Source organism: Emiliania huxleyi (assembly GCF_000372725.1).
Source record: "Emiliania huxleyi CCMP1516 unplaced genomic scaffold EMIHUscaffold_115, whole genome shotgun sequence".
NCBI classification, from domain to species: Eukaryota; Haptophyta; order Isochrysidales; family Noelaerhabdaceae; genus Emiliania; species Emiliania huxleyi.
Genome location: NW_005201493.1, coordinates 336,076 through 358,738, shown reverse-complemented (window position 1 = coordinate 358,738; position 22,663 = coordinate 336,076). Strand labels below are relative to the sequence as shown.

The following is a 22,663-nucleotide window of genomic DNA, read 5'->3' as shown; positions in this document are numbered from 1 at the left end:
CCCGCCCACGCCTCGATGCCCCACACTTTCACACTTCGACTCGCCTCTCGTTCCGCCCTGTCCATCTACCGGCATGCTCACACGGCAGACCCCGCGGCACGCAGGTCCCATGCCCGCTCCCTCGCAAATCAACGCGCTGCTCGTGTTCGCGGGGTTGACCTACCCCACCTATCTCTCGGCCCGGGCGATCGTCACCCAGCAGTCGTACATCAAATTGAATTGGCCCGCAAACCACTTGGTGCCGTTCGTGTGCTGAGCCTCCAATTCTGACGGTATTCGCTTGGGCGGGGACCGGTCCGAGCTATTAGTGCCACGAAAGAGAGGCTGCTGTGGCTGCGCCACGAGGCCGACCGATGCGGTGTGCGGAGCCTAGGCTCCCCACCGGAGCCAGTGGCGGTGCGGCGGCTCGCGTGGCGGGCGTGGCCGGTGGCAGGCGGCAGCCGCCCCACGCGGTCCACCACATGGCGCGCGCGAGCTGCGTGTACGTGTCGTGTGTCGACAGTGTGTGTATAATTTAGTGCGTGTGCGTGTATCGACTCTAATCGTCCGTGTGCTGTCAATACGAACATCCATCAGCCCGGCCGTCCATCTCAGCGCCCGTCACTCGCTATCTAGCGGCCGTCATGCTCGCACAGTGTGAAACAGAGACTCGCCCAGTGACTCAAGTGTCTCTCACTGCACACTGTTCCACGCTCGGCCTCGAGCCCATGCTGCATGCGCATGGCGTTTGGCGTACCGCGCCCCCCCACTAGCTGGCTGCGCCCCCCGTCAGAAGGCCGAGTTGAGCACGACGTTGAGCAGGTCGCCCGGCTTGTTGGCCGCGCTGTCGTCCTGCAGCTTCTCGTCGCCGAACCAGGAGACGGCGTGCAGGCGGTCGCCTGCTCTCGGGGAGACGTGGGGAGGTATGAGGAGGTATGGGGAGGTATGGGGAGATGTGGGGAGATGTGGGGAGATGTGGGGGGAGGTATGGGGAGGTACGAGGAGGTATGGGGAGGAATGGGGAGGTATGGGGAGGTATGAGGGGGAGGGATGGGGAGGTATGAGGGGGAGGGATGGGGGTGTGTGGGGAGGTGTGGGGAGGTGTGGGGAGGTGTGGGGAGGTCGCCGTCGAAGATGTCACGCCCGTGCAGCACGCGGTAGTTGTCGCAGAGCAGCACCTCGCCGGGCTGCATCGGCACGGTGACGATGTTCTTCTCGGACACCTCGTTGATGTGCTGCAGCATCTCGCCTGTTCACAGCTGCAGGTGTGAACAGCGTCTCTTCTCCGACACCTCGTTGATGTGCTGCAGCATCTCGCCTGTTCACAGCTGCAGGTGTGAACAGCGTCTCTTCTCCGACACCTCGTTGATGTGCTGCAGCATCTCGCCTGTTCACAGCTGCAGGTGTGAACAGCGTCTCTTCTCCGACACCTCGTTGATGTGCTGCAGCATCCCGCCTGTTCACAGCTGCAGGTGTGAACAGCGTCTCTTCTCCGACACCTCGTTGATGTGCTGCAGCATCCCGCCGGGGATGAGCGAGAGGTCGCCAAAGTAGATGTCGGTCATGCCAACCTAGAAGGTTCCAGGAAGGCTCCCAGAGGGTGCTAGAAGGGTCGCCAAAGTGGAGGTCGGCCATGCATACCTCGGGCGTGCCGCACGGCCTCCGCTCGCGCAGGAAGCGCGCCTGGTTGTGCAGGTTGCAGAACCACGCCGGCCGGCCGGTGGCGGGGTGGCGGTTGACCGGAGACTGCGCGTTCTGCACGGCCTGCAGCCGCATCGCGCGCCCGTCCGTCCCCCAGAGCATCTCCAGGTCCATGTCGAACTTTGGCGCGACGCCGTCCGCAACCATCTGCTCGAGCTTGCGCATCGCCGCCTCCTTTTGCGGCGGCGGCAGCTTGTCGAGCAAATCGAAATCGAGATTCGACACCGAGATGCGGACCTTCCGCCTCATGATCTCGCGGAGCACCTCGGGGTCGAGATCGCGGAAGATCGCCTCGCCGTCCGCGATGAAGAACTCGCCTAGAAGGCTCCTGGAAGGCTCCTGGAGGGTTCCTCGCAGAAGATCGCCTCGCCGTCCGCGAGGAAGAAGTCGCCTAGAAGGTTCCTGGAAGGCTCCTGGAGGGTTCCTCGCAGAAGATCGCCTCGCCGTCCGCGAGGAAGAACTCGCCTAGAAGGTTCCTGGAAGGCTCCTGGAGGGTTCCTCGCAGAAGATCGCCTCGCCGTCCGCGAGGAAGAAGTCGCCTAGAAGGTTCCTGGAAGGCTCCTGGAGGGCTCCACGCGGAAGACTGCCTCGCCGTCCGCGAGGAAGAACTCGCCTAGAAGGCTCCTGGAAGGCTCCTGGAGGGTTCCTCGCAGAAGATCGCCTCGCCGTCCGCGAGGAAGAAGTCGCCTAGAAGGCTCCTGGAAGGCTCCTGGAGGGCTCCACGCGGAAGACTGCCTCGCCGTCCGCGAGGAAGAAGTCGCCTCCCCAGCCGGTGGCGGGCTTGAAGCAGACGAAGGCGCCCGCCTTTGCCGTCTTCTTGAACGTGCTCTCGTTGTGCAGCCCGATGTAGTGCTTCGAGAGCGACTCCTTGTTGACCTGCGGGGGGGAGATATGGGGAGATATATGGAGATATGGAGAGCGACTCCTTGTTGACCTGCGGGCACAAGAGGCGGTGGGGGCGACGGCGGCGGTGGTGAGGACGGGGGCGAGGGAGGCGGCGAGGGTGGAGGCGGCGAGGGCGGAGGGGCCGGCGGTGGCGGCGGCGAGGGAGGCGGTGGCGAGGGAGGCGGCGAGGGTGGGGGCGGCGAGGGCGGAGGCGAGGGGGGCGGAGGGGCCGGCGGTGGCGGCGGCGAGGGAGGCGGTGGCGAGAGGCGGGCAAACGGCGGTCAAGCCCTTCTTCTCCCTCCTCGTCGCCGGAGGCGCCTCCAGGGCGAGTCGCTGGAAGTGCGGCGCCAGGCCGCCCCCAACGCCTTGCCTCGTTTGCGCCTCCGGCAGCAGCGGCGGCAGCGGCGGCGAGTGTGGTGGTGGCGGCGGCGAGGCGTCGGTGGGGTATGAGGCTAGCGGCGACGAGGGTGGCGAGGCCGGCGGCGGCGTGAGGCGGTGGCGTGGGAGGCGGTGGCGTGGGAGGCGGCGGCGCGGGAGGCGGCGGCGTGCAGAGGTGGCGGCGCTCGCCTCCTCGTACAGCGCGTCGTCTTTTGAGAGGAACTTGCGGAGGCCCGAGGTGTGGAGCGGGTCGAGGCACGGGTCGAGGTCGAGCGACTCCCAGAAGGAGCGGAACCCGTCCGCATCCTTCATCAGCTCGAACCCGCGGAACCAGATCGTCCCGTGCTTCTCGAGCGTCGCCTTGAGCTCCTCGCGCCGCTCGACAAACCACGCGGCGCCCGCGGCGTTGGCCGCCTCGGTGGCGTGGATCTCAATCGGGCAAACGGGCAGACCCTCCTCCCGGTACTGCTTCTGCCACGCCTCGATGTCGATCTCGTCCGCGTCCCATATCGTCGGCGGGCAGTCGGGCAGCGCGGTGCCGATCGCCGGCGGCGAGTCTGCGCGCACGAGCTCTGCGACGGCCCGGACGCGGCCGGAGGTGCGCTGCGCCGCGCCGGCCGCCGGCCGAAGCGTCGGGCCGACCGTCAGTGCGGCGGCGGGGGCCGCGGCTAGCGCGGTGATCGCCGCGATCAGGCGTGTGCTCCGCATCCCCATTAGGTGCAAAAAAAGAAAAAAAACTGGCTTATTTTTTATTTATTTTCGAGAAGGGGGCGACCGCGAGGTGGCACGAAGATCGCAGCGAGAGAATCGGAGAGAGACTGCGAAGAGAGATAGGAAGAGGCGGACGCCCAAGGGTGGGCGACGGCTAGTGCACCACACCCCTCTCCTTAAAATCCTTGTGTGGTGGCGGCGTGCCGTCCTCCCATCCCTCCCTCCCTTGGGTTGTGCGTTTTCTTTCTTTTTTCCCCAGCCACGGAGGCGTGTTTTCTGACGGCCGACCGTCAGAGAGAGAGAGAGTTTGTTTTGACCGTCAGTGCATCCCCATTGGAGCATTGGAGAGAGAGAGAATTCTGCGGTAATGACTGCGCTCCAAGTGCTCCAAGTGCTCGTGCTCTGCGTATGCATGTGCGTGCGTGCGTGCGTGCGTGCGTGCGTGCGTGCGTGCGTGCGTGCGTGCGTGCGTGTGTGGTGGGGGGGGGTAGCAATACCAAACAACTCTAACACTCACACATCATTTGGGGCCTGGAGCCCTGTTCACGCGCGCGCGAGACGTGCAGACAGGGTTGCCAGGTGAGAGCGAATGGCGCGGTTCACGCCTCGCACAACAGAGAGAGAGATGCGCTCTGCATGGACCATGGTGGGACATAAAAGAGAGCGAGTACTTGGGCGAGTAGGCCGTGCGGTCGACGCTGCCGCGCGCGACCTTGCGCGCGAGGCGGCGCAGCTACCTTGAGAACGGCGGTGGGCGAGAAGCCGCCGCCGAACGTCTCGTGGAGCCGCAGGTTAAAGTTGTTGCGCTTGACAAAGATCGCGTCGTGGTAGAAACCGCGATGCGCCTTGACGTAGCCGTGGCCGGTCTTGTGGGAGAAGGGTTGGCCGGGCTGCCCGCGCGCCTTGCAGCCCATGTGTTCAGGCGCGGCGGGCCTTCTCCTCGGTGCTGCCGAAGGCGTAGGAGTGGCCAACGGAGGCGGGCGTGCCGCCACGAGCGGCCGCACATTGCTCGGTACCCCCCCTGCACATCTAAAGTCATCCCTGCTGCTAGGGGGGGGGGGGTCCCGACCCCCCCAGCAGCAGAGCGCTGCTGCTGGGGGGGGGGGGGGCCCCCCCTGACTTTAAATGGGCCGGGGGTGGTACCAAACAGTGGGGGGACCCTCCACTCGAGCTGAGGGAGGGGGTAAAGGATGTAAAGGGTAAAGCCCTTTAAAAGCTGTAAATAAACCGCTCTGGAGCGCTTTAAAGCTGCAAAGCTCTATATCCCCTGCGGGACAAGGCGCGTGCGTTTTAAACCCCTGTAAAACCTTAAAGCTTTCACTCCGCCCCGTGACAATGCCCCCGCGTTGTAAACCGAAGTAAAACCCCCTTTTGCTGAAAATTTTGTTGAAAAGGCCTTCAAAACGGGGGAACTCCCCTCCCCGGGGGGGGGGGGCGTGAGCAGAAGCACGCCCCCCTCCCTGGAAGCGATGTCCGCCTGCTCCTACAGCCAACCCGCAAGAACATATTCGACACCCTCGACGACCATCTCGGCTACGGTTCCGACTCCGGCTCCGGCCGGTAGTCGACAAGCTGCCGAGCCCAAACCACTTTCTGTGACACATTTCTTGTTGGCTTCTAAAAATCTCTCTCCCAACCCGCCGGGAAGGCAGTGACTCAAAGAGGTCGAGTCGCACTAATGGGGTGTCTCCGAGCTTACTAGAGCTCTGATGGACGGCCCTGACTATCACTGACACGCAGGCGTAAGTTGTTGCTCGAATATTTCTTTTTTCTCCTTGCGGGGCTTGGACGCGGCTGTTGCAATATCGGCGGCTAACTCCGAAGTTTCAAAAGGCAAGCCGTGGTGCCCTTTACTCCTGTCGGCTTCCTAGTCGGCTCCCTTGTCCCGAACGGCCTGATCATCAGCCGGAGAACCGATGCGGCCATCGACAAGGTCGCCGCCTCTGCGCCACTGCCTCATCGCCACCAATCTCTCCGCCACCACCCACTCCACCTCCGCCCTCGACGCCACCGCCTTCGTCACCGTCGATCACTTATGCCACCGCCCTCCTCACTACACCAGGTCACTTAAGCCGGAGCAGCGCGCCATCCTGGAAGCCACGTTCGATCTCAAGACCACGCCCGATTCGTTCCTCACTCGACGTCTCGCGGAGGAGTGCAACCTGAACCCGCGCCAAGTGCAGGCGCGAGCTGCGAGCGGACCGCCCGCTCCACGCACAGCGTCTGAACCTCCGATTCGATGGCGCAGGTGTGGTTTCAGAACCGCCGCCAGCGGCTGCACAAACGCAAGAGAACCGTCAGGACGTCATCGCCGTCAGCGGCCGAGCCACCGGCGAAAAAGGCGGCAGCGGAGCCCGCGAGGAGCGAGCCCGAGAGGAGCGAGCCGGTCGAGAGTGAGTCGGTCGATAGCGAGGCGGACCCGTGCTCGCCCGCGCTGACCTTCTACACGGACGACTTTGGCGCCGAGCTCCCGCTCCTGTGGCTCGACGAGCTCGACGTCGGCACGGCGTGCGAAGCCGAGCTGACGCGCCGAGGCGCCGGCCAGTCGCAGCCGTGAGGCATGCCACAGCAGCAGAGGCACCTGCCACCCATTGGGCGGGCAGACAGAAGGCCAGGGCAGCACTGGCAAGTGCAACGCGCCTCATGTCGGAGAGCGACCGTGCCTCGTCGCCGCTGATGCAGATGTAGAGTTTGTTGTAGAGATTTCACGTTGTAGAGCGCCTCTACACCGCTCTACAACGCACGCGCCTCGTCACGCGGCGGATGTAGAGCTCCACAGCTCTACAGCGCTCTACACTCTACATCCTCTACACCCTCCCTCAGCACTCGAGGCGTTGCCAACGCCCGTCGAGGAGGTCTTGAGGAGGGGTGTCCAGAGCTTGACTTCATTCACTTCATCGCATCCTCCCGGCCCTGCATGGGGTTCTGCGAGGTCAGTCTTGTACCCCTCATTGTACTGCCGGGTGAGATCCGGTTTCTCCTTGTCACCGTGCACGACCGGCGCGTTGGCCGGGGCGCGCATTGCGTCCGCCCAGGCGGCGAGGACGCCGTCGTGGGGCCGCCGGTGGTGGGCCTTGTTGTTGTTTTGTGTGTGTGCGCGCGTGTGTGCGTGCGTGCGTGCGTGCATGCGTGCGTGCGTGCGTGCGTGCGTGCGTGTGTGTGTGTGTGTGTGTGTGTGTGTGTGTGTGTGTGTGTGTGTGTGTGTGTGTGTGTGTGTGTGTGTGTGTGTGTGTGTGTGTGTGTGTGTGTGTGTGTGTGTGTGTGTGTGTGTGGTGTGTGCAAGTCGACTGGTGTGTGTAAAAAACATAAGAAATACCCGCAAAACGCGGAGCCCGCAGAAGCTCGCTTTACGTGGATGCGGGCTCGCTTTACGTGGATTCCAAACGGCGGCCAGAAACGCAAGCTAAATCACCACCAACACGCCTCCACTCCACGATGCTCGCCAGCCTCCACAGCAAGCTCGCCAGCCTCCTCGCGATCCTATCCGCCGTCACCGCCACGCCGCAGTGCCCGCCCGCCGGCTGGGAGACGTGCTCGTCCGCGTGGCCTCCGCCCGCCGACGGCTACTGCTGCTCGGCCGCCGGCTGGCTCGGCAGCACTGCAGCTCACTGCTCCAACATCAACGCCCTAGACGAGTGCTGCTCGCTGAACGACGAGGGCCGACTTACCTGCGTCACCGAGTGCGAGGAGCCGCCGGCCGTCTGCACAGGGGATGCCGCCATCGACGCCGTCCTTTTCGAGAGCAAGATTGGGTGCAAAATCGGCCTGATCGACTCCAACGAGATTTACAAGTGCGCCCATCCACCAACCACTCGCCACCGCCTCTCCTCGCCCTTCTCCCTCTCCGCCGCCCCCTTCCACGCACCACTCGCCACCGCCTCTCCTCGCCTTTCTCCCTCTCCGCCGCCCCATTCGCCGCCTCCGCTGCGCAGGTGGTCTGGCTTCTGCGACGCCCTCCGCTCCTTCAACGACCTTGAGAGCGACCGCCGGCTCTTCCTCGGCGAGGGCGACATGTCCACCGCCCTCGGCCTCTCCAACATCGCGGGGCTGCTCGCCCAGGCGATGTGGGAGAGCGGCGGCGAGGCGCCATTCACTGCCTGCGACGAGAACGACTACCCGCCCTCCTCGCCGACCGCGTCGTGCACGCAGCGCTCCGACGGCGAGCTCTACCACTCCCTCAACGACCAGCCGTGGGCGTGCTACGTCGATCCGCAGATGACCATGACTGCCGAGACGTGGGCGTCGTGGGCTCCCGGACCGCTCAAGTGCGAGCCAGGCACGGGCACCGAGAAGTGCTGCTGGTGGGGCCGCGGCGCCATCCAGACGACGGGCCCAAACAACTACGGCCTCCTGCAGCGCGAGGTCTTCTCCCAGGTGCCCTCGCTGAGCGGCATCGACCTCTGCACCAACCCCGAGGCCATCTGCCAGAACGACGACGCCAAGTGGCTCGGCGCGATCTTCTACTGGGCGAACAACGTGCAGGGGTACGGGCTGGAGGCCGAGGCGGCGACCTTTGACGAGTCCCTCCGAAAGTTCGTCGAGTCGGGCTTCAATCGGGCTGCGTCGGTCGTGGCGGGCGCCGACTTCGCGTCAGGCACGGGCGGCGTGGTCAACAACGGCTACTGGGGGGCCACACCGGCCGAGAACGCTGGCCGCCTCTCCAACTTTGACTTCATCATCTCCGAGTTCCTCGCCGCCGGCATGACCATTGAGGGTGGCGGAGGCGGCGGCGGCGGCGGGGGTGCGACTTCCCCGCCGCCGCCTTCGCCGCCGCCGCCCTCGCCGAAGCCACCACCAGGCGGCGACGGCGGCGGCGGCGGCGGCGGCGGCGGGACGCCGCCTCGGGTGGTGCAATACTTCTCCAGCTGGGGCATCTACCAGTACGGCAACCGCATCCCCTTCAAGCCCAGCGACCTCCACCTCGACAAGATCACGCACGTGCACTACGCCTTCTTCGACGTGACGAGCGGCTGCGCCGTCGCGTCGATGGACCCGTACGCCGACTTTGACGTCGTCTACCCCGAGGTGGGCATGACCTGGAGCTCGCCGCACAAGGGGAACGTCGGCGCGCTCCGGATTCTCCGCGACGAGCAGTACCCCGACCTGCACCTCGCCTTCTCGCTCGGCGGCTGGACGAAGAGCAAGTTCTTCTCCGGCTGCGCCGCCGACGCCGACAAGCGCGCCGCGCTCGTCGCCTCCGCCGTCGACCTCCTCACCGAGCACGACTTTGACGGCATCGACGTCGACTGGGAGTACCCGGCCTGCTGCGGCGAGTCGGACAACCAGGTGGACGGCAACGACTGGGCCAACTACGTGCTGCTGCTGCGCGAGCTGCGCGCGGCGATGGACGAGCGGTCGCCCTCGAAGCACAAGGAGCTCACGATCGCCATGGGGATGAACCCGCGCGTCTCTGGCGTCGCGCCGCGCGCCGAGCTTGGCGAGGTCCTCGACGCCATCAACCTCATGTCGTACGACTACAACGGCGCCTGGCTGCCCTTCGTCGCTCACAACGCGCCGCTCTTTGAGGACCCGGACGGCACCGCCGCCGGCGGCGCGCCCGAGTTCAACATCGACTGGGGCGTCCAGCTGTGGCTCGAGGACGTCGCGCCGAGCAAGCTTGTGCTCGGGCTGCCCGCGTACGGCCGCGGCTGGCTTGGCGCCAACCAGGAGTACGCACAGGCGCCGGGCGAGAACGGCGCGGGCAGCCCCGTCAGCGGCACGTACGAGGAGGGTCTCGTCTCGTACTACGACATCAAGGCGAGCTACGACGGCAACCCCGCCTGGACGAAGGGGTGGAACGCGGCGAGCAAGGTGCCATTCTACTACCGCTCCAGCCCGGCCTCGTTCGTCTCCTTTGACGACGAGCAGTCGATCGCCATCAAGGCGGCGTACGCAAAGGAGAAGGGCTTCGCCGGGATGATGTGGTGGGAGGCATCCGACGACAAGGACGCGGACCTGCTCTCCGCCGCGAACAGCGCGTGGGCCGCGGGGGGCGGAGGAGGCGGAGGAGGCGGCGGAGGAGGCGGTGGCGCGACCTCGCCACCGCCCTCGCCGCCGCCGCCGCCCTCGCCGCCGCCGCCGCCCTCGCCGCCGCCGCCGCCCTCGCCGCCGCCGCCGCCCTCGCCTCCGCCGCCGCCGCCCTCGCCACCGCCCGGCGCTATTTCCGACCCTCCTCCGCCGTCGCCGTCGCCACCCCCGCCGCCATCGCCACCCCCGCCGCCGTCGCCGCCACCGGCGGGCAACGGCGGCGGGCAGTGCGTTGACATGCCGCTGACCGAAGGTTGGTCCTCGACCTCCTGCGCCGCGCTCGGCGCGTCGAGCTGCCCCGGGTGGCCCTTTGAAATGATGTGCGGCTACTGCGCGCACAGCATCATCGGCACCGCTTGCTGCCGGTGCGGTGGCGGGAGCGGTGGAGGCGGCGGCGGTGGAGGTGGCGGAGGTGCGCCTTCCCCGTCGCCGTCGCCGCCCCCGCCGCCATCGCCGCCGCCGCCTTCACCTCCTCCGCCGCCTTCGCCGCCCCCACCGCCGCCATCGCCGCCCCCGCCGCCATCGCCGCCGCCGCCTTCACCTCTTCCGCCGCCGTCGCCGCCCCCGCCGCCATCGCCGCCGCCGCCTTCACCTCCTCCGCCGCCTTCGCCGCCCCCACCGCCGCCATCGCCGCCACCGGCGGGCACCGGCGGGGGGCAGTGCGTGTCGACCGGATTTCATTCCGGCTATACCGACGCTTGGTGTGACCGCAACTGCAACTGGACGCCCTCCTTCTGCCCCGCTCAATACTGCACCCAGGACTGCCTCGGCGGGAGCGGCCGTCGCCGCCTCGCCGAATCCGCGCCCGCCCCCTGGAGCAGCAACGCGCGCGCCGCCGTCGCAGCTCCGCTGGCGCTCGCCGCCGTGGCTGGGCTCGCCGTCTACGGCCGGCGCCGCCGGGCGAGCCAGGCGAGCAACCTTGCCGACATCGAGAGCTGCGCTGAAGAGGCGTGAACCGGTGAACGCCGTCAACCTGCCGTCAACTTGCCGTCGACCTCCTCTCCGTGCCACGGGGCGCGATCTGCGATCTCTGGCTCGCGCGCGCTCAGACTCTCGCTGAGGCTTGCTCTCTCACAGCCCTGTTCCCCGGCTGTCTCCGCCCCCAACTTGTCGCTTTAGTCTTCATGCGTTGTGCGTAGCGCCTCTGACGCTCGCAGCGCTGAACCTGATTAGTGATTTGTGATCTAGACATCAACTGGTTGATATACGTCAGTAGACAGTACTGCATGCATGTGTCGAGTATGTTTTCAATGTCGTACGTTTTAGTCCGCCCAGGCACGCCGCAAGGCCAGCGGCTCTCCCTGAAACTCCTCTTGTGCTCTTCCTGGAGCTGGACACGCGCGCTGGAGTGGCCTGGAGGTGGAGCAGCCTGCACAGCCTCCTCCGGCCCCTTGCCCCCCTGGTTGAGATCTCTCCGATGGGAACTCTTTAATTGCGCATGCCTCCCACCCATGTACCAAGAACTGACGTTGGGGAGGGAGCCTACCCGCCCTCCTCCTCCCGCGGGTTGCGTGGCTGGCGCGCTTTTCTTATTCAGAGCGAGGGACGCAGGCACGCAGGATCCGCAGGTGCGGGTGCCAAGTCGTGGCGGTGCGCCGCCAATGCCGGGCAGCTCCTCCCGACAGGCGCTCCTCCTGATGTGACCCACGCATGTGTTCCTTTAGCACGTAGCCGCGGTTTGCCCTCTTTACTTTTCGGCACTGAAACCAAAAAAGAAATCGCTTTGTCGACGTCTCTAAGATGGCCGCCCACCGCATGAGCGCCCGCCTCTCTGGCCTCTCGCCAGAGCAGCTCCTCGCCTTCATCGACGAGCAGGCGCCTCTCTGGAGCGACGCCGCGGTGCGCGTGGCGGAGGAGCACGCACGGCTCGTGGAGCAGCCCGAGTGGATCCTCTCCGAGGTCCTCCTCTCGCCGGACCTCGCCCCGCACATCCTCGCCCAGCTGCCGACCAAGGAGCACGCCGTCAAAGGGACGTGCCGCGCGTGGCGCCGCGGTTGGAAGCAGACGCTGGTGAATCGCGAGCGGCCGCGCCTGGTCGTGTTCGGCGGCAACGGCAACGGTGGCAACCTGAGCTCGATGGAGCGGTACGACCCTTCCACAAATGAGTGGGAGGAGGAGGCTGTGGAATCGATGCCAACGGCACGCGAAGATGCCGGCATGGCGGTCCTCGATGGCAAGCTCTACGCGGCGGGCGGCCTCGAGGGCGGCCAGGATGGCGGCGCATTTTCCAACCTGGTGGAGCGGTACGACCTGGCTGCGAACGCGTGGGAGGCGGTGGCGCCGATGGCGGGGGCACGCGAGTATCACGCCGTGGCGGTGCTCGACAGCAAGCTGTACGCCGTGGGAGGCTACGACGACGACGCCCTCAGCTCGGTGGAGCGGTACGATCCCGCGACGAACACGTGGGAGGCGGTGGCGCCGATGGCGGAGGAACGGTTTATGCACAGCGTGGCGGTGCTCGACGGCAAGCTGTATGCTCTGGGCGGCATCAACGGTGGCGACCTCAGCTCGGTGGAGCGGTACGACCCGGCGCTGAACGCGTGGGAGGAGGTGGCGCCAATGCCGACGGCTCGGGCTGAGCTTGCGGTAGCGGTACTTGACGGCAAGCTGTATGCTGTGGGAGGCGGCAACGACGACGACGGCACCCTCAGCTCGGTAGAGCGGTACGACCCTGCGACGAACGCGTGGGAGGCGGTGGCGCCGACGGCATTGGCGCGGCAGGCCGCCGCTGTGGCGGTGCTCGACGGCAAGCTGTACGCTGTTGGCGGGCGGGGCCCGCTAGGCCTCACCGGCCGCCTCAGCTCGGTGGAGCGGTACGACCCGGCAGCGGGCGCGTGGGAGGCGGTGGCGCCGATGGCGGCGGCGCGGGTGGATGGTTTCGCTGTCTTGATGTAGTAAAATAGTCGGATGAGGTATACCTATAACGTTCTTTTTAGAGTTTGGTTTGGAGCGGCACTTGGAGTGCAGTGGAGTGCAGTCAGCAGCCGCACGCCCAGGACCGGGGAGCTAAGAAGCGCACCCAGTTAGATGGAGTTTGGAGGAAAATTCTTTTTTAACGGAGTCGCGCGGTTTGCCTGTGTTAGGTCCAGCGAGCCGTCTTATTACCAGGTTGCAACCCTATAGTTTCGCACTGTGCTGTGAACGCTGCTGGTTGGCGTCGGTTGCGCAGCACCCCGTCCCCATCCAGGTTGTTGTTTGCTGCCCCAGGTCCCGCACTATGTAGGTGCAATGCCCCGTTCTCTGCGAGCCGTCTTATTACCAGATAGCGCACCGTGATCCTCGCTCGTCGGCATCCGCGCGGGCTCCCAAGTCAGTAATCGCACGCGAAAGTTTGTTGGTATGTATGTAGGAAGAAAGTGTTACCCCACAAGCCCGTGTGTCCCGAATCCAGCGGTTGGTGTGTGTGTGTAATGGCGTCCGCCGCCCGCAAGCGCGCCCGCACCGGCGGCGGCGAGGTGGACGAGGAGCCCGTGCCGGTCGCGGATGGCTTCGACGCGCGCATCTTTGGCGCGCGCGTCGTCGGCCAGGTCTCCACGCTGACGCTCGAGGGCGAGGACGGCCCTCTATCGCTCGGTCCGGTTGGCGTCGCGAGCGACCACGCGGGCGCCTGGTACGTCGCGACCAAGGACTCGCTGCTGCACGTCTCGACGGCCGGGCGTGTGCGCCGCGTGGCAGCCTTGCCGGCAAGTGACGACTACTACTACACCGCTGCCGCCAGCCCGGACGGGAGCGCGGTTTTTGTGGCCGACTTCAGCGGCCACGAGATCCGGCGGGTGGAGGTGGCGACGGGAGAGGTGACGACGATCGCGGGAAGTGGCACCAGAGGCAGCACTGATGGCGTGGGCGACGCGGCGGAGTTCAACAACCCATGTGGCATCGCCATCAGCTCCGACGCGAGTGCATTGTTTGTGGCTGACCATGAGAACCACAAGATCCGGCGGGTTGAGGTGGCGACTGGCGCTGTGACCACGCTCGCTGGAGGCGGCGAGGAGGGCAACGCGGACGGCGTGGGCGACGCGCGCCCCAGACGATCGCGGGCAGCGGCGCCAGTGGCAGCACTGATGGCGTGGGCGACGCGGCGCAGTTCTACAACCCACACAACGTCGCCATCAGCCCAGACGGCGGCGCGCTGTTCGTGGCGGACTGCGACAACCACAAGATCCGGCGGGTGGAGGTGGCGACGGGAGAGGTGACGACGGTCGCGGGCAGCGGCACCAGGGGCAGCACTGATGGCGTGGGCGACGCGGCGGAGCTCAACGGACCAGCCGAAGTCGCCATCAGCCCAGACGGCAGCACGCTGTTGGTCGGTTCGGAAGGAGGCCTCCGTCAGGTCTGCGTGGCGGCGCCTCCTCCTCCTCCCTCCTTTGCCCCGATCGTCGTTCTGCCCTCCACCATCCTGGCTGACTTCGCAACGACGCGGGGCGACGCCTCCCTCCCGCAGGGCATGGTCACCTTCCTGGTCGGCGACGACGAGGAGCGCGTCGAGCACGTCACCAAGGCCAACCTCTGCGCCCGGTCCCCAGTCTTTCGGACCATGTTTGGCATCGGCATGAAGGAGCGCGACGCCGCCGAGGTCACGGTGGCCCACACCGACCCCGCCAGCTTCACTGCCCTCATCGACTACCTCCTCTCCGACAAGTTCGACCTCGGCGAGGAGGCGGGCGGCAGGGCGCAGCGCGCGCTCGACCTGCGGGAGCTGGCGCAGATGTATCAGGTGCCGCGCCTCGAGCTGCTCTGCGCGCAGGCGCTGCAGGAGAGCGTCGCGCCGGCGACCGCCGTGCCGCTGCTCGAGGCGGCGCACACGATGGGCGACGGGCGGCTCCTCGCGCAGTGCCGCTGCTTCGTGGCCGACCACGCCGCCGAGGTGCGGGCGAGCGGCGGCGTGGAGCAGCTGCGCGACTTTGGCGTGGCCAAGGGGCTGCTCGGCGACGCGCTCGACCAGGTGGCGGAGCTCAAGGGGGCGGTGGCGGCGCGCGACGCGGAGCTCGAGAAGGTCCGGGCGGATAATGAGGAGCTGACCGCAGCTCTGGCAAGTCAGTTTTAGGGCTGCCGACCGGCGGTCTCGATCGTGGGGTGTATGTACTCAGAGCGAGATCTCGGCGGGGCGCTGTTCGAACGCGCTCCTCGGCATAGTCTGCCGAGTCGCTGACGAGCGCGGTGCTCGTGCCGGAGGGGTCGAGATCCGTCCTGGTGACCACCGGGGCCCAGCTGCGCGGCGCGCTGGCCGCGCGGCGTCTGCTCCAAAACTCCCTCCCGCTTAGCGCCCATCCCGCCCTCTGCCCTCGCCCCCCGCCCCTGCCCTGGCTGGCCTGGGTGGCAACTCCTTGTGACGGCGGAGTTGACGTCTCCGACGGTCGTAGCGGCGTGGCTGAGGGCGGCGGTGGAGGCGCCCGAGGGCGCGGCGTGGCTGGTCTCATGGGTCTAGCAAACCATAAACCACACTGAGAGGATGCAACGAAAGCAGGCGGGCGATAGCAGGACGCACGAACTAGTTAGAGGTAATGACCTCGGTGGGTGTGAAAGGTCTACCCATTACCCAAGAAAGGGTAGGCGCGGTTAGATGGGAGGTAGAATGTCTACCCCTACCGCACTCCTCATTATCACGCGCCAAGTGGGAGGGAAGTGGACGGGGCCCTGAGCCGACCTAGCCCTAAACGGAATGGGGCGACCAACACGTGCCGGATTACTGTGCCTTCCCCGGGCACAGCCTTTCGGTTCGTGAAGGGTCGGTGCGTGTCGTGACCCCCTGGAACACCCGTACCCCCGCACCATCTCCGACGCTTGGTTCTATAACCTCTGCCACAACCGGGAGCGGCCAGGCAGGGCTCATAGACTCGCTCGGTCGAGAGACCCCAGATTGGCATCCATGCCTTTCTGGACAGGGTGGCCCGCCACAACGACCCCTGGAATTGCGACTCGCCGCTTTCCTCCCGCTGTGATTCTGTGTGAGCTCTGTGTCTTGTTTCACCTTTCTACCTTTGCCAACAATAGCACTACACCGTAGGTAGGTAGGTAGGTAGAAAGGTGAAGAACAGCCAGGCTCGGACTGGACACCAACGCGGTATGGGTGCACCCTACCACACCCCATAAAGTTTGAACCTTGTCTTGACCCTTGTCGGCCGCCGACTTTGCCCTCCCTACACCAGTGCGACCTGTCGATCCAGGATCGCTTCATGTCGGAGCCGAGCGACGCTCGGGCAGCCGCTGCCCGCGCGCTTGCCGCCCAGCACATCGCGAATGCAGTCAAGGACCGAATGTCGGCAATGTCCGAGGGCAGCCGAGCGCGGCGCCAGGGCAATGTTGCCGAGGGCCCAAAGCCGCCGCCGCCGCCCCCCCCGCCGCCGCCGCCGCCCACAAAGGCAAAGAGCAGCTGGGCCAGGCCACCGCCTCAGCCCGCCAAAGCCAACAGCCTGCCAGCCAAGGTCGCCGCCCAACGCATGGCGAGCATCGACGATGTCCTCGCCCGATACCCCCAGTGGCACAGCATCGACTCGTCGGCACACTCGTGGCAGCGGCGCGGCGCCGTCGGCGCGCACTTGCGGCAGCGCGTGCACGGCGACATCGACCTGTCCAAGTGCGAGCCGGCCGCCTCGATCTGGGACGTGGACTGGGCGGCGGCGACAAACTTCAAGCGGTCCGACGGCGGCCGGTCGAGCGGGGTGTACTTTGTGCTGCTGCCCGGCCAGCGCTGCGTGGTGGTCAAGCCCGACGCCGAGGTGGTGGCTGACTACTGCGGCCACCTCATCGGCACCGCGCTGGGTGTGCGCGCGCCCGAGATGCGATGTGTGCTCACCGCGAGCGAGGAGGGGCTCGCCCTCGAGGCGGCGCTCTCGCGGCTCGACGCCGCCAAGCCGCTCAAGCAGCGCTCCTCGCCGCCCGTCGCGGCCGTGCTGGCCGCGGTCCCGACCTGCCTTGTGATGGAGTTCGTGCCCGGCGTCTCGCTGAAGGGGCTTCTAGGACCCTTCTAGGAACCTTCTAGGACCCTTCTAGGAACCTTCTAGGCGTCTCGCTGAAGGGGCTCGCCATCACCGCCCTCTTCGACCCGCCCGCCGCCGCGGCGCGCTGCGAGCGCGTGTTTGGCCCTCGAGGCGAGCTCTCGCCCTCTCTCCCCATAGCTCCCCGTAGCCCCTCATGGCTCCGCGCCTGGCCACACCCTTCCTCTGCGTCGCGCGAGGCGGGTACCACACCTCCAGAGTCCCGAATCCAGTGTGGGTTCAGGTCCTTGGGTGGTGTGGTAGGCGAGCTCTCGCCGTCTGGCCGCGAGCAGCTGCAGATGCTCGGGCGCACGCTCGCCTTTGACATCCTGATTCACAACTACGACCGGCTGCGCTGCCTCTGGGGCCGCGACGGCGAGGCGTGCGCAGCGTCTCCTCACACCCGCCGCTGTGGATAGGCTGCCCTGCATCTGGGGCAACGACGGCAACTCTGAGAACGTGATGATCGACGCCGAGGACCGGGTCGTGGCCATCGACTCCATGATGAGCGCGTTCGACCCGCACGAGCCGCGCTCTGCGCCCCTCTTTGGCGAGTACAAGCGCAAGGTGGCCGCGCTCGTGGGGGAGGTGTGTGCGCTTGAGCAATGAGACTCAGCTAGTGAAGAGCTCAGTGGCCGCCCGCGCGGGAGAGGTGTGCGCGGGAGAGGTGTGCGCGGGAGAGGTGTGCGCGGGAGAGGTGTGCGCGGGAGAGGTGTGCGCGGGAGAGGTGTGCGCGGGAGAGGTGTGCGCGGGAGAGGTGTGCGCGGGAGAGGTGTGCGCGGGAGAGGTGTGCGCGGGAGAGGTGTGCGCGGGAGAGGTGTGCGCGGGAGAGGTGTGCGCGGGAGAGGTGTGCGCGGGGATGTCCCGAGAGGAGTCGACAGGACCCGAGAGGACCCGAGGTTCGTGGGCCGAACCGTCCAGGAACCGTCCAGGAACCGACCGATAGGTGTGCGCCTCGCCGCGCGCGCCGCATGCCGCTTTTGCCCCCCTGCGGCGGCTGCTGCTGCACGGCAGCGGCGACGAGTCCAGCGAGGTGTACTGCCCGCCCCTCGAGATCGCACGAGATTGCTCGAGATCGCTCGAGATCGCTCCAGATTCGCACGAGATCGCCACCAGATCGCTCCAGATTCGCACGAGATCGCCACGAGATCGCTCCAGATTCGCACGAGATCGCCACCAGATCGCTCCAGATTCGCACGAGATCGCCACCAGATCGCTCCAGATTCGCACGAGATCGCCACCAGATCGCTCCAGATTCGCACGAGATCGCCACCAGATCGCTCCAGATTCGCACGAGATCGCCACGAGATCGCTCCAGATCGCTCCAGATCGCTCCAGATCGCCGCTCATCTCGAGGATGCCCGCGGGCAGGCGTACTGCCCCCCCCTCGACTACGACATTGGCGTGGCGGGCGTGCTGGAGGTGCAGCAGGGCTTCAGCGCCGCCATCGCCGACATCGCCGCCCTGCCGCCCACGGCGTTCGCCGACCTGCCCGAGCTGCTGCACCTCTTCCTCGGAGGGCCGGGCGGGGGCGACACGCGGTGCAACCCGGCCTTCGTCGGCAGCATCGCCGCCATCTTCCGACGCGCGACCGCCCCGCAGGCGCGCGCGCAGGCCAAGTTCGGGCTGCACGCGCGCGGGGCGGCCGTACGGCCGGCCTGGCCCAGCCAGATCGACTCGAGCGCCGCGCTGCGCGACGCGGGCCACGCGGCCCTGGGGCTGCGGCCCGGGGTCCGCGCAGCGGCTGTCTCGCGCGTCGAGAAGGTTGTGCTGAGCGAGCCGGAGGAGGGCGGCGGCGAGGACGCGCCCGCGGGGACGGGCTGCAGCTGCAGCTGCGTCCTGATGTAAGGGCCTTGGAGCTTGACGGCGAGTCGAGTCGTGTTACGTGTTCGACACCGCATGTCACAGCGTTTGTTAGTTATTTGCTTTAGTCACCCCACAGCAAAAGCGCACAGACCACAGTCCCGTGTGCAGAGTAGGTGAGAGTTCCGGACCCCCCCGAAAGCCCAATGGCCAATCCCCCCACTCCGGAGGACCCATCGGCGCACATCCACCCATCCCAAGAAGACACACAGCGCCGTGGTCGGAGGCGAGCCGCGAGCGCGAGGGGCAAAGCAAAATCACCGCACTCACGGCTCTACTCCGTCTCGCGCGTGATCGCGAAGCGCAGCACGCACGTGACAAAGTCGCGCGCCGCGATGCCGTTCGTGTTTCCTGCCGAGTCGAGATGGTGCCGCTCGTGGATCTCGTAGATCGAGAGGACGAGGAGCGCCGCCCGCGCGCGGGCTGCCGCGGGGAAGAGCGAGTGGCTTGCCGGCGACCACGGCGCCGCCGCCCGCCGGATCAGCGCCGCCACCTCGCCCGCGCCGCCCGCGGCGCGCCGCAGCGGCGTCGGCTCGCCCTCGCGCAAGCTTGCGCCGCTGCGCAGGAGGGAGGTGGCGCGGGCGGCGGTGAGGCTCTCAAGGTGCGCGAGCGGCGTCCAGCCGCGGCTGGCGACCAGCCAGGCGGCGAGGTCGGCGTGGCCGCGGCGGTTCGCGGCCTCCTCGGGCGTGCCGAAGGGCGTAGCGGCGCGGGAGGCGCCGTAGGAGGAGAGGAGCTTGGCGACCTCGAGGTGGCCCTTGTCGCACGCGGCGAACAGCGGCGTGACGCCGTCGTTGCGGGCTTGGCTGATCGCCGCGCCAGCCTCGAGGAGCATCTGGGCGATGTCAACGTGGGCCTTCTGGCACGCGATGTACAGCGGCGTGGCGCCATCCTGCTTGGCTTGGTCGACCGCCGCGCCAGCCTCGAGGAGCAGCCGAACGCACTCGAGTTGGCCCTGCTGGCTCGCCATGAACAGCGGCGTGGTGCCGTCATTGCGGGCTTGGTTGACCGCTGCGCCAGCGTCGCGCAGCAGCTTGGCGACCTCGAGGTGGCCCTGCCAGCACGCGATGCACAGCGGCGTGCAGCCGTCGTCCTCCTTGGCTTGGTCGACCGCCGCGCCAGCCTCGAGGAGCAGCCGGACGATCTCGAGGTGGCCCTTCTGGCACGCAACGAACAGCGGCGAGAAGCCTCCATCATCAGCTTGGCCGACCGCCGCGCCAGCGTCGCACAGCAGCCGGGCGACCTCGAGGTGGCCGAAGTGGCACGCGGCGAGCAGCGGCGTGCGGCCTTGAGCGTCTGCATGAGCCACCGCCGCGCCAGCCTCGAGAAGCAGCCGCGCGATCTCGACGTGGCCCTTTAGGGACGCGACGAGCAGCGGCGTGGCGCCGTCAGAATCTGCTTGGTTCACCGCGGCGCCAGCGGCGATCATCAGCCGAACGCAGTCGATCTTGCCCTCCTGGCTCGCAGCGCTCAGCGGTGTGACGCCTTCAGCGTCAGCTTGGTCGACCGCCGCGCCCGCCTCGAGAAGGAGCCTGGCGCACTCGATCTGGCCCCGAGCGCACGCGATGAGCAGCGGCGTGACGCCGTCGTCCGTGGCCTGGCCGACCGCCGCGCCCGCCTCGAGGAGCAGCCGGACGATCTCGAGGTGGCCCTCCTGGCACGCCTTGAACAGCGGCGTGCAACCTTCAGCGTTCGCCTCTGATTGGTTGACCGCCGCGCCAGCCTCGACGAGCAGCCGGGCGCACTCTAGCAGCCCCTTATAGCACGCGATGTACAGCGCGGAAGCGCCGCGGCCAGTCGTCGCCCCGACGCTCGCGCCGCTGTCGAGCAGCAGCCGCACCGCCTCGGCCTGCCCGTGACGAGCGGCCCAGGTCAGAAGCGTGTCTTGCGTCTCGGTGTCGTGCCGCGCGTCGAGCTGGGCCGCGAGCGACGTGCCGTGTGTCCCCTCCTCGGCGAGGAGGGCGTGCAGCGAGGCCAGGTCGCCCCGAGCCAGGTCGGCGAGCTGGCTCGCGGCTGCCGCCCTGAGGGCCGCCTCCGCCGCGCGCAGCCGCTGCCTCTTCGCGGCCAGCTGCTCGCGCTGCTCCTGTATGGTTGGGGGGAGGGTCATGATCGGCGAGTGTGGCGCTACCATCGTTGGGATAGCTTCACATGCGCTAAAATGAAGGCGGGCATCGTGGTTGGATGCCTGCTCAAGGTGGTCGCGATGGCGAGCGATGACGAGGGATTCGCGCTCAGCGTGACGAGCAAGCTCAGGGAGTTTACGGCACTCGGATACCCTTCGCACGTGCTTAATGGGGCGATCGGGCGCACGTTTGCTCGGACAAGAGACGAGCGACTCCTACGAGCAAGAATATGTTCGCACTGGTGAAGACCAGGCGAGCCAAAAAGACAAAAAAGACTCATCTAAGCATGTCGGAGAACCGTCCAAAGGCGGGTGCAGTCGACCAAGGGACATGATCTGTCGACAGCACGAATTTGTGATGGGACACCATCGGGACCCAACAGTGCGATACTTGGCTATCGCACTGTTGACGTACCGGCGGCTAAGGCCGAGTAGCCGGTGTTCACAGAGCTCTGTGAACACCGGCGAGAGAATTTTTCTCTCGACGATTTCTTCTACGAAGAAACGTTCAAAACACTCGGTGTCGAAACACCTCTCCGACGCGCTCGACTATAGTCGGCGGTGTTTTCAAAGAAACGTAGGCGCGCACGGATGAAGAAGAATTTTAGCGCGACTCGCTTAGTGTGGGTAAACGAAAAGTACCGTATACGGCACTACCGTCGGGTATAGAGAAAAAGCCGAAAAAAGACGCCGGCGGTCCTGGCGGAGCTTGGGCGATCGGCCTGTCGTTCGCGGCCAGCACCGGCGTGCTCAGGCCAGTACAGGCACGGGAAGTGCGGGGACTGGCAAGACGACTGGTTGGCTCGACCGGACCTTCTTGGACAGGTTTTCCGGTGGGAGGGGGAGGGCTACCTCGTCAACGACATCGCACCGGGACCGACGCAGTCGGGGGGGCAGGCGATGAAGGCGTACGCCTGCTGTGTGAAGAGGCGGGTGGCATCGGCGGGCCCGCTATCCGAACACAACTCGGCCTTCGATATCCGGTCAGTGTGGGACCGAATCGAAAGGGACCGGGCGAGTGGGGAGGCGACGCGACTACTGCACAGTCTACGGCCTGATGCGGAGCGGGGGGGGGGAGAGGCGGGGCCGTCGGCGAATCCGGGTCCTGCCCCCCCCCCCCTCCCGAGGGGAGACGAGAGCTAGGCCCCCCCCCACGAGCGGGGTGGACGGCCGACGCGTGGAACCACGGCTGGAACGGCCGCAGGGGCAGGGGGCATCCCCCGAGGCCCCGCCCCAGGAGTTGCGGCGGCCGGCGCCGCCACCAGGCCCGCCCCCACCACCACCGCCTCCGCCCCCGCCGCTGGAGCGACCGCTGGGTCGAGGAGCCGCCCCTGAGGTTCCACACCAGGCGGTGCGGCCGCCAGTGCCGCCATCGTTTCCGCCACCCACACTGCCACTTCCGCCCCCGCCACTGGAACGGCTGCAGGGTCGTGGGGCCGCCCCAGCGGCTCCACACCAGGCGTTTGGGCCGCGAGGGCCGCCACCGTACCCGCCGCCCCTGCCACCGCCTCCACCCCCGCCGCCGACGGGGCCGCCACCGTATGGACCCGCTCGGAATAACCGGGGGGACCCGAGACCGCCCCGCCGGAGGCTGGTGTACCCGGGAGGAGGAGCTGGGGGAGGGGAGTTGCCGCAATACGATAACGGACCCGCCGGCGAGCCGGAGGGCCGAGGCCGGAGGGCCCCGGGGGGGGCTTGGGGTCAGCTGTCGGAGGAGGCGAGAGATGAGCAGCAGAGGAGCTGCTCTCCAGGCTTCTGTCGCAAAGAGCTGCATGCCACCGAAAGCGCTGTCGAGGTTCGCCGAGCGCGGCGCAGGTTGGAGGACACCGTCACCGACGAGCGCGTTGGAGTATTCACTCCGGACAAAGACGGGTAGACGCACACGAGCCGCGGTCGTCTACCCGTCATAGCGGCGAGGCGCGGGACCGTCTGTGGCGAAGTGGGTCGCGTCCTCCGATTTTGTTCAACCCCCAGCATCCACACCCTTTACCCAAGACGCGCAGAGGCAGCTGCGACCCCGCCGAGT

At 67.1% G+C, this 22,663-nt stretch overlaps 5 protein-coding genes across 5 annotated transcripts; 4 read left to right on the top strand and 1 right to left on the bottom strand.

Moving 5' to 3' along the window:
• Positions 1-509: 509 nt before the first annotated feature.
• On the bottom strand, positions 510-3,679 carry EMIHUDRAFT_440046 (hypothetical protein). Its single transcript, XM_005791186.1, is given in 7 exon segments — positions 510-634; positions 648-878; positions 1,106-1,228; positions 1,505-1,550; positions 1,621-1,997; positions 2,442-2,556; positions 3,133-3,679. 6 exon segments carry the CDS (start codon positions 3,655-3,657, stop codon positions 769-771), a joined length of 1,296 nt encoding a protein of 431 aa, XP_005791243.1. The 5' UTR covers positions 3,658-3,679; the 3' UTR covers positions 510-634; positions 648-768.
• A 1,821-nt stretch (positions 3,680-5,500) lies between these two features.
• Positions 5,501-6,360, top strand: EMIHUDRAFT_361616 (hypothetical protein). The gene is made up of 3 exons (XM_005791185.1): positions 5,501-5,587; positions 5,717-5,837; positions 5,903-6,360. The coding sequence occupies exons 1-3, from the start codon at positions 5,571-5,573 to the stop codon at positions 6,209-6,211; spliced, it is 447 nt and encodes a 148-aa protein (XP_005791242.1). The 5' UTR covers positions 5,501-5,570; the 3' UTR covers positions 6,212-6,360.
• Positions 6,361-7,409: 1,049 nt separating this feature from the next.
• Positions 7,410-9,511, top strand: EMIHUDRAFT_428951 (hypothetical protein; the record flags this gene model as incomplete). The annotated part of the gene is made up of 2 exons (XM_005791184.1): positions 7,410-7,445; positions 7,587-9,511. A coding segment is annotated over exon 2 (1,845 nt), but the record flags the coding sequence as incomplete, so codon positions are not given.
• Positions 9,512-11,421: 1,910 nt separating this feature from the next.
• EMIHUDRAFT_224247 (hypothetical protein) lies at positions 11,422-14,725 on the top strand (the record flags this gene model as incomplete). The annotated part of the gene is made up of 4 exons (XM_005791183.1): positions 11,422-11,691; positions 13,113-13,628; positions 13,709-13,816; positions 14,123-14,725. The coding sequence occupies 4 exons, from the start codon at positions 11,422-11,424 to the stop codon at positions 14,723-14,725; spliced, it is 1,497 nt and encodes a 498-aa protein (XP_005791240.1).
• A 1,816-nt stretch (positions 14,726-16,541) lies between these two features.
• EMIHUDRAFT_454587 (hypothetical protein) lies at positions 16,542-18,296 on the top strand (the record flags this gene model as incomplete). The annotated part of the gene is made up of 6 exons (XM_005791182.1): positions 16,542-16,628; positions 16,697-16,774; positions 16,925-17,004; positions 17,075-17,243; positions 17,602-17,688; positions 18,027-18,296. Coding segments are annotated over exons 1-6 (714 nt in total), but the record flags the coding sequence as incomplete, so codon positions are not given.
• Between the last annotated feature and the right edge of the window lie 4,367 nt (positions 18,297-22,663).

What these genes read in the sequence shown, in the direction of transcription:
- EMIHUDRAFT_361616 (XM_005791185.1), top strand. An exon ending in TGAACCCGCGCCAAGTGCAG is followed by an intron (nt 5,838 to 5,902) that starts GCGCGAGCTGCG and finishes TCGATGGCGCAG; the next exon opens with GTGTGGTTTCAGAACCGCCG.
- EMIHUDRAFT_440046 (XM_005791186.1), bottom strand. Translation starts at nt 3,657, where the DNA reads ATGGGGATGCGGAGCACACGCCTGATCGCGGCGATCACCGCGCTAGCC. An exon ending in GCCCGCCACCGGCTGGGGAG is followed by an intron (nt 1,998 to 2,441) that starts GCGACTTCTTCC and finishes GGAGCCTTCTAG; the next exon opens with GCGAGTTCTTCATCGCGGAC. An exon ending in GGCCGTGCGGCACGCCCGAG is followed by an intron (nt 1,551 to 1,620) that starts GTATGCATGGCC and finishes GGAACCTTCTAG; the next exon opens with GTTGGCATGACCGACATCTA.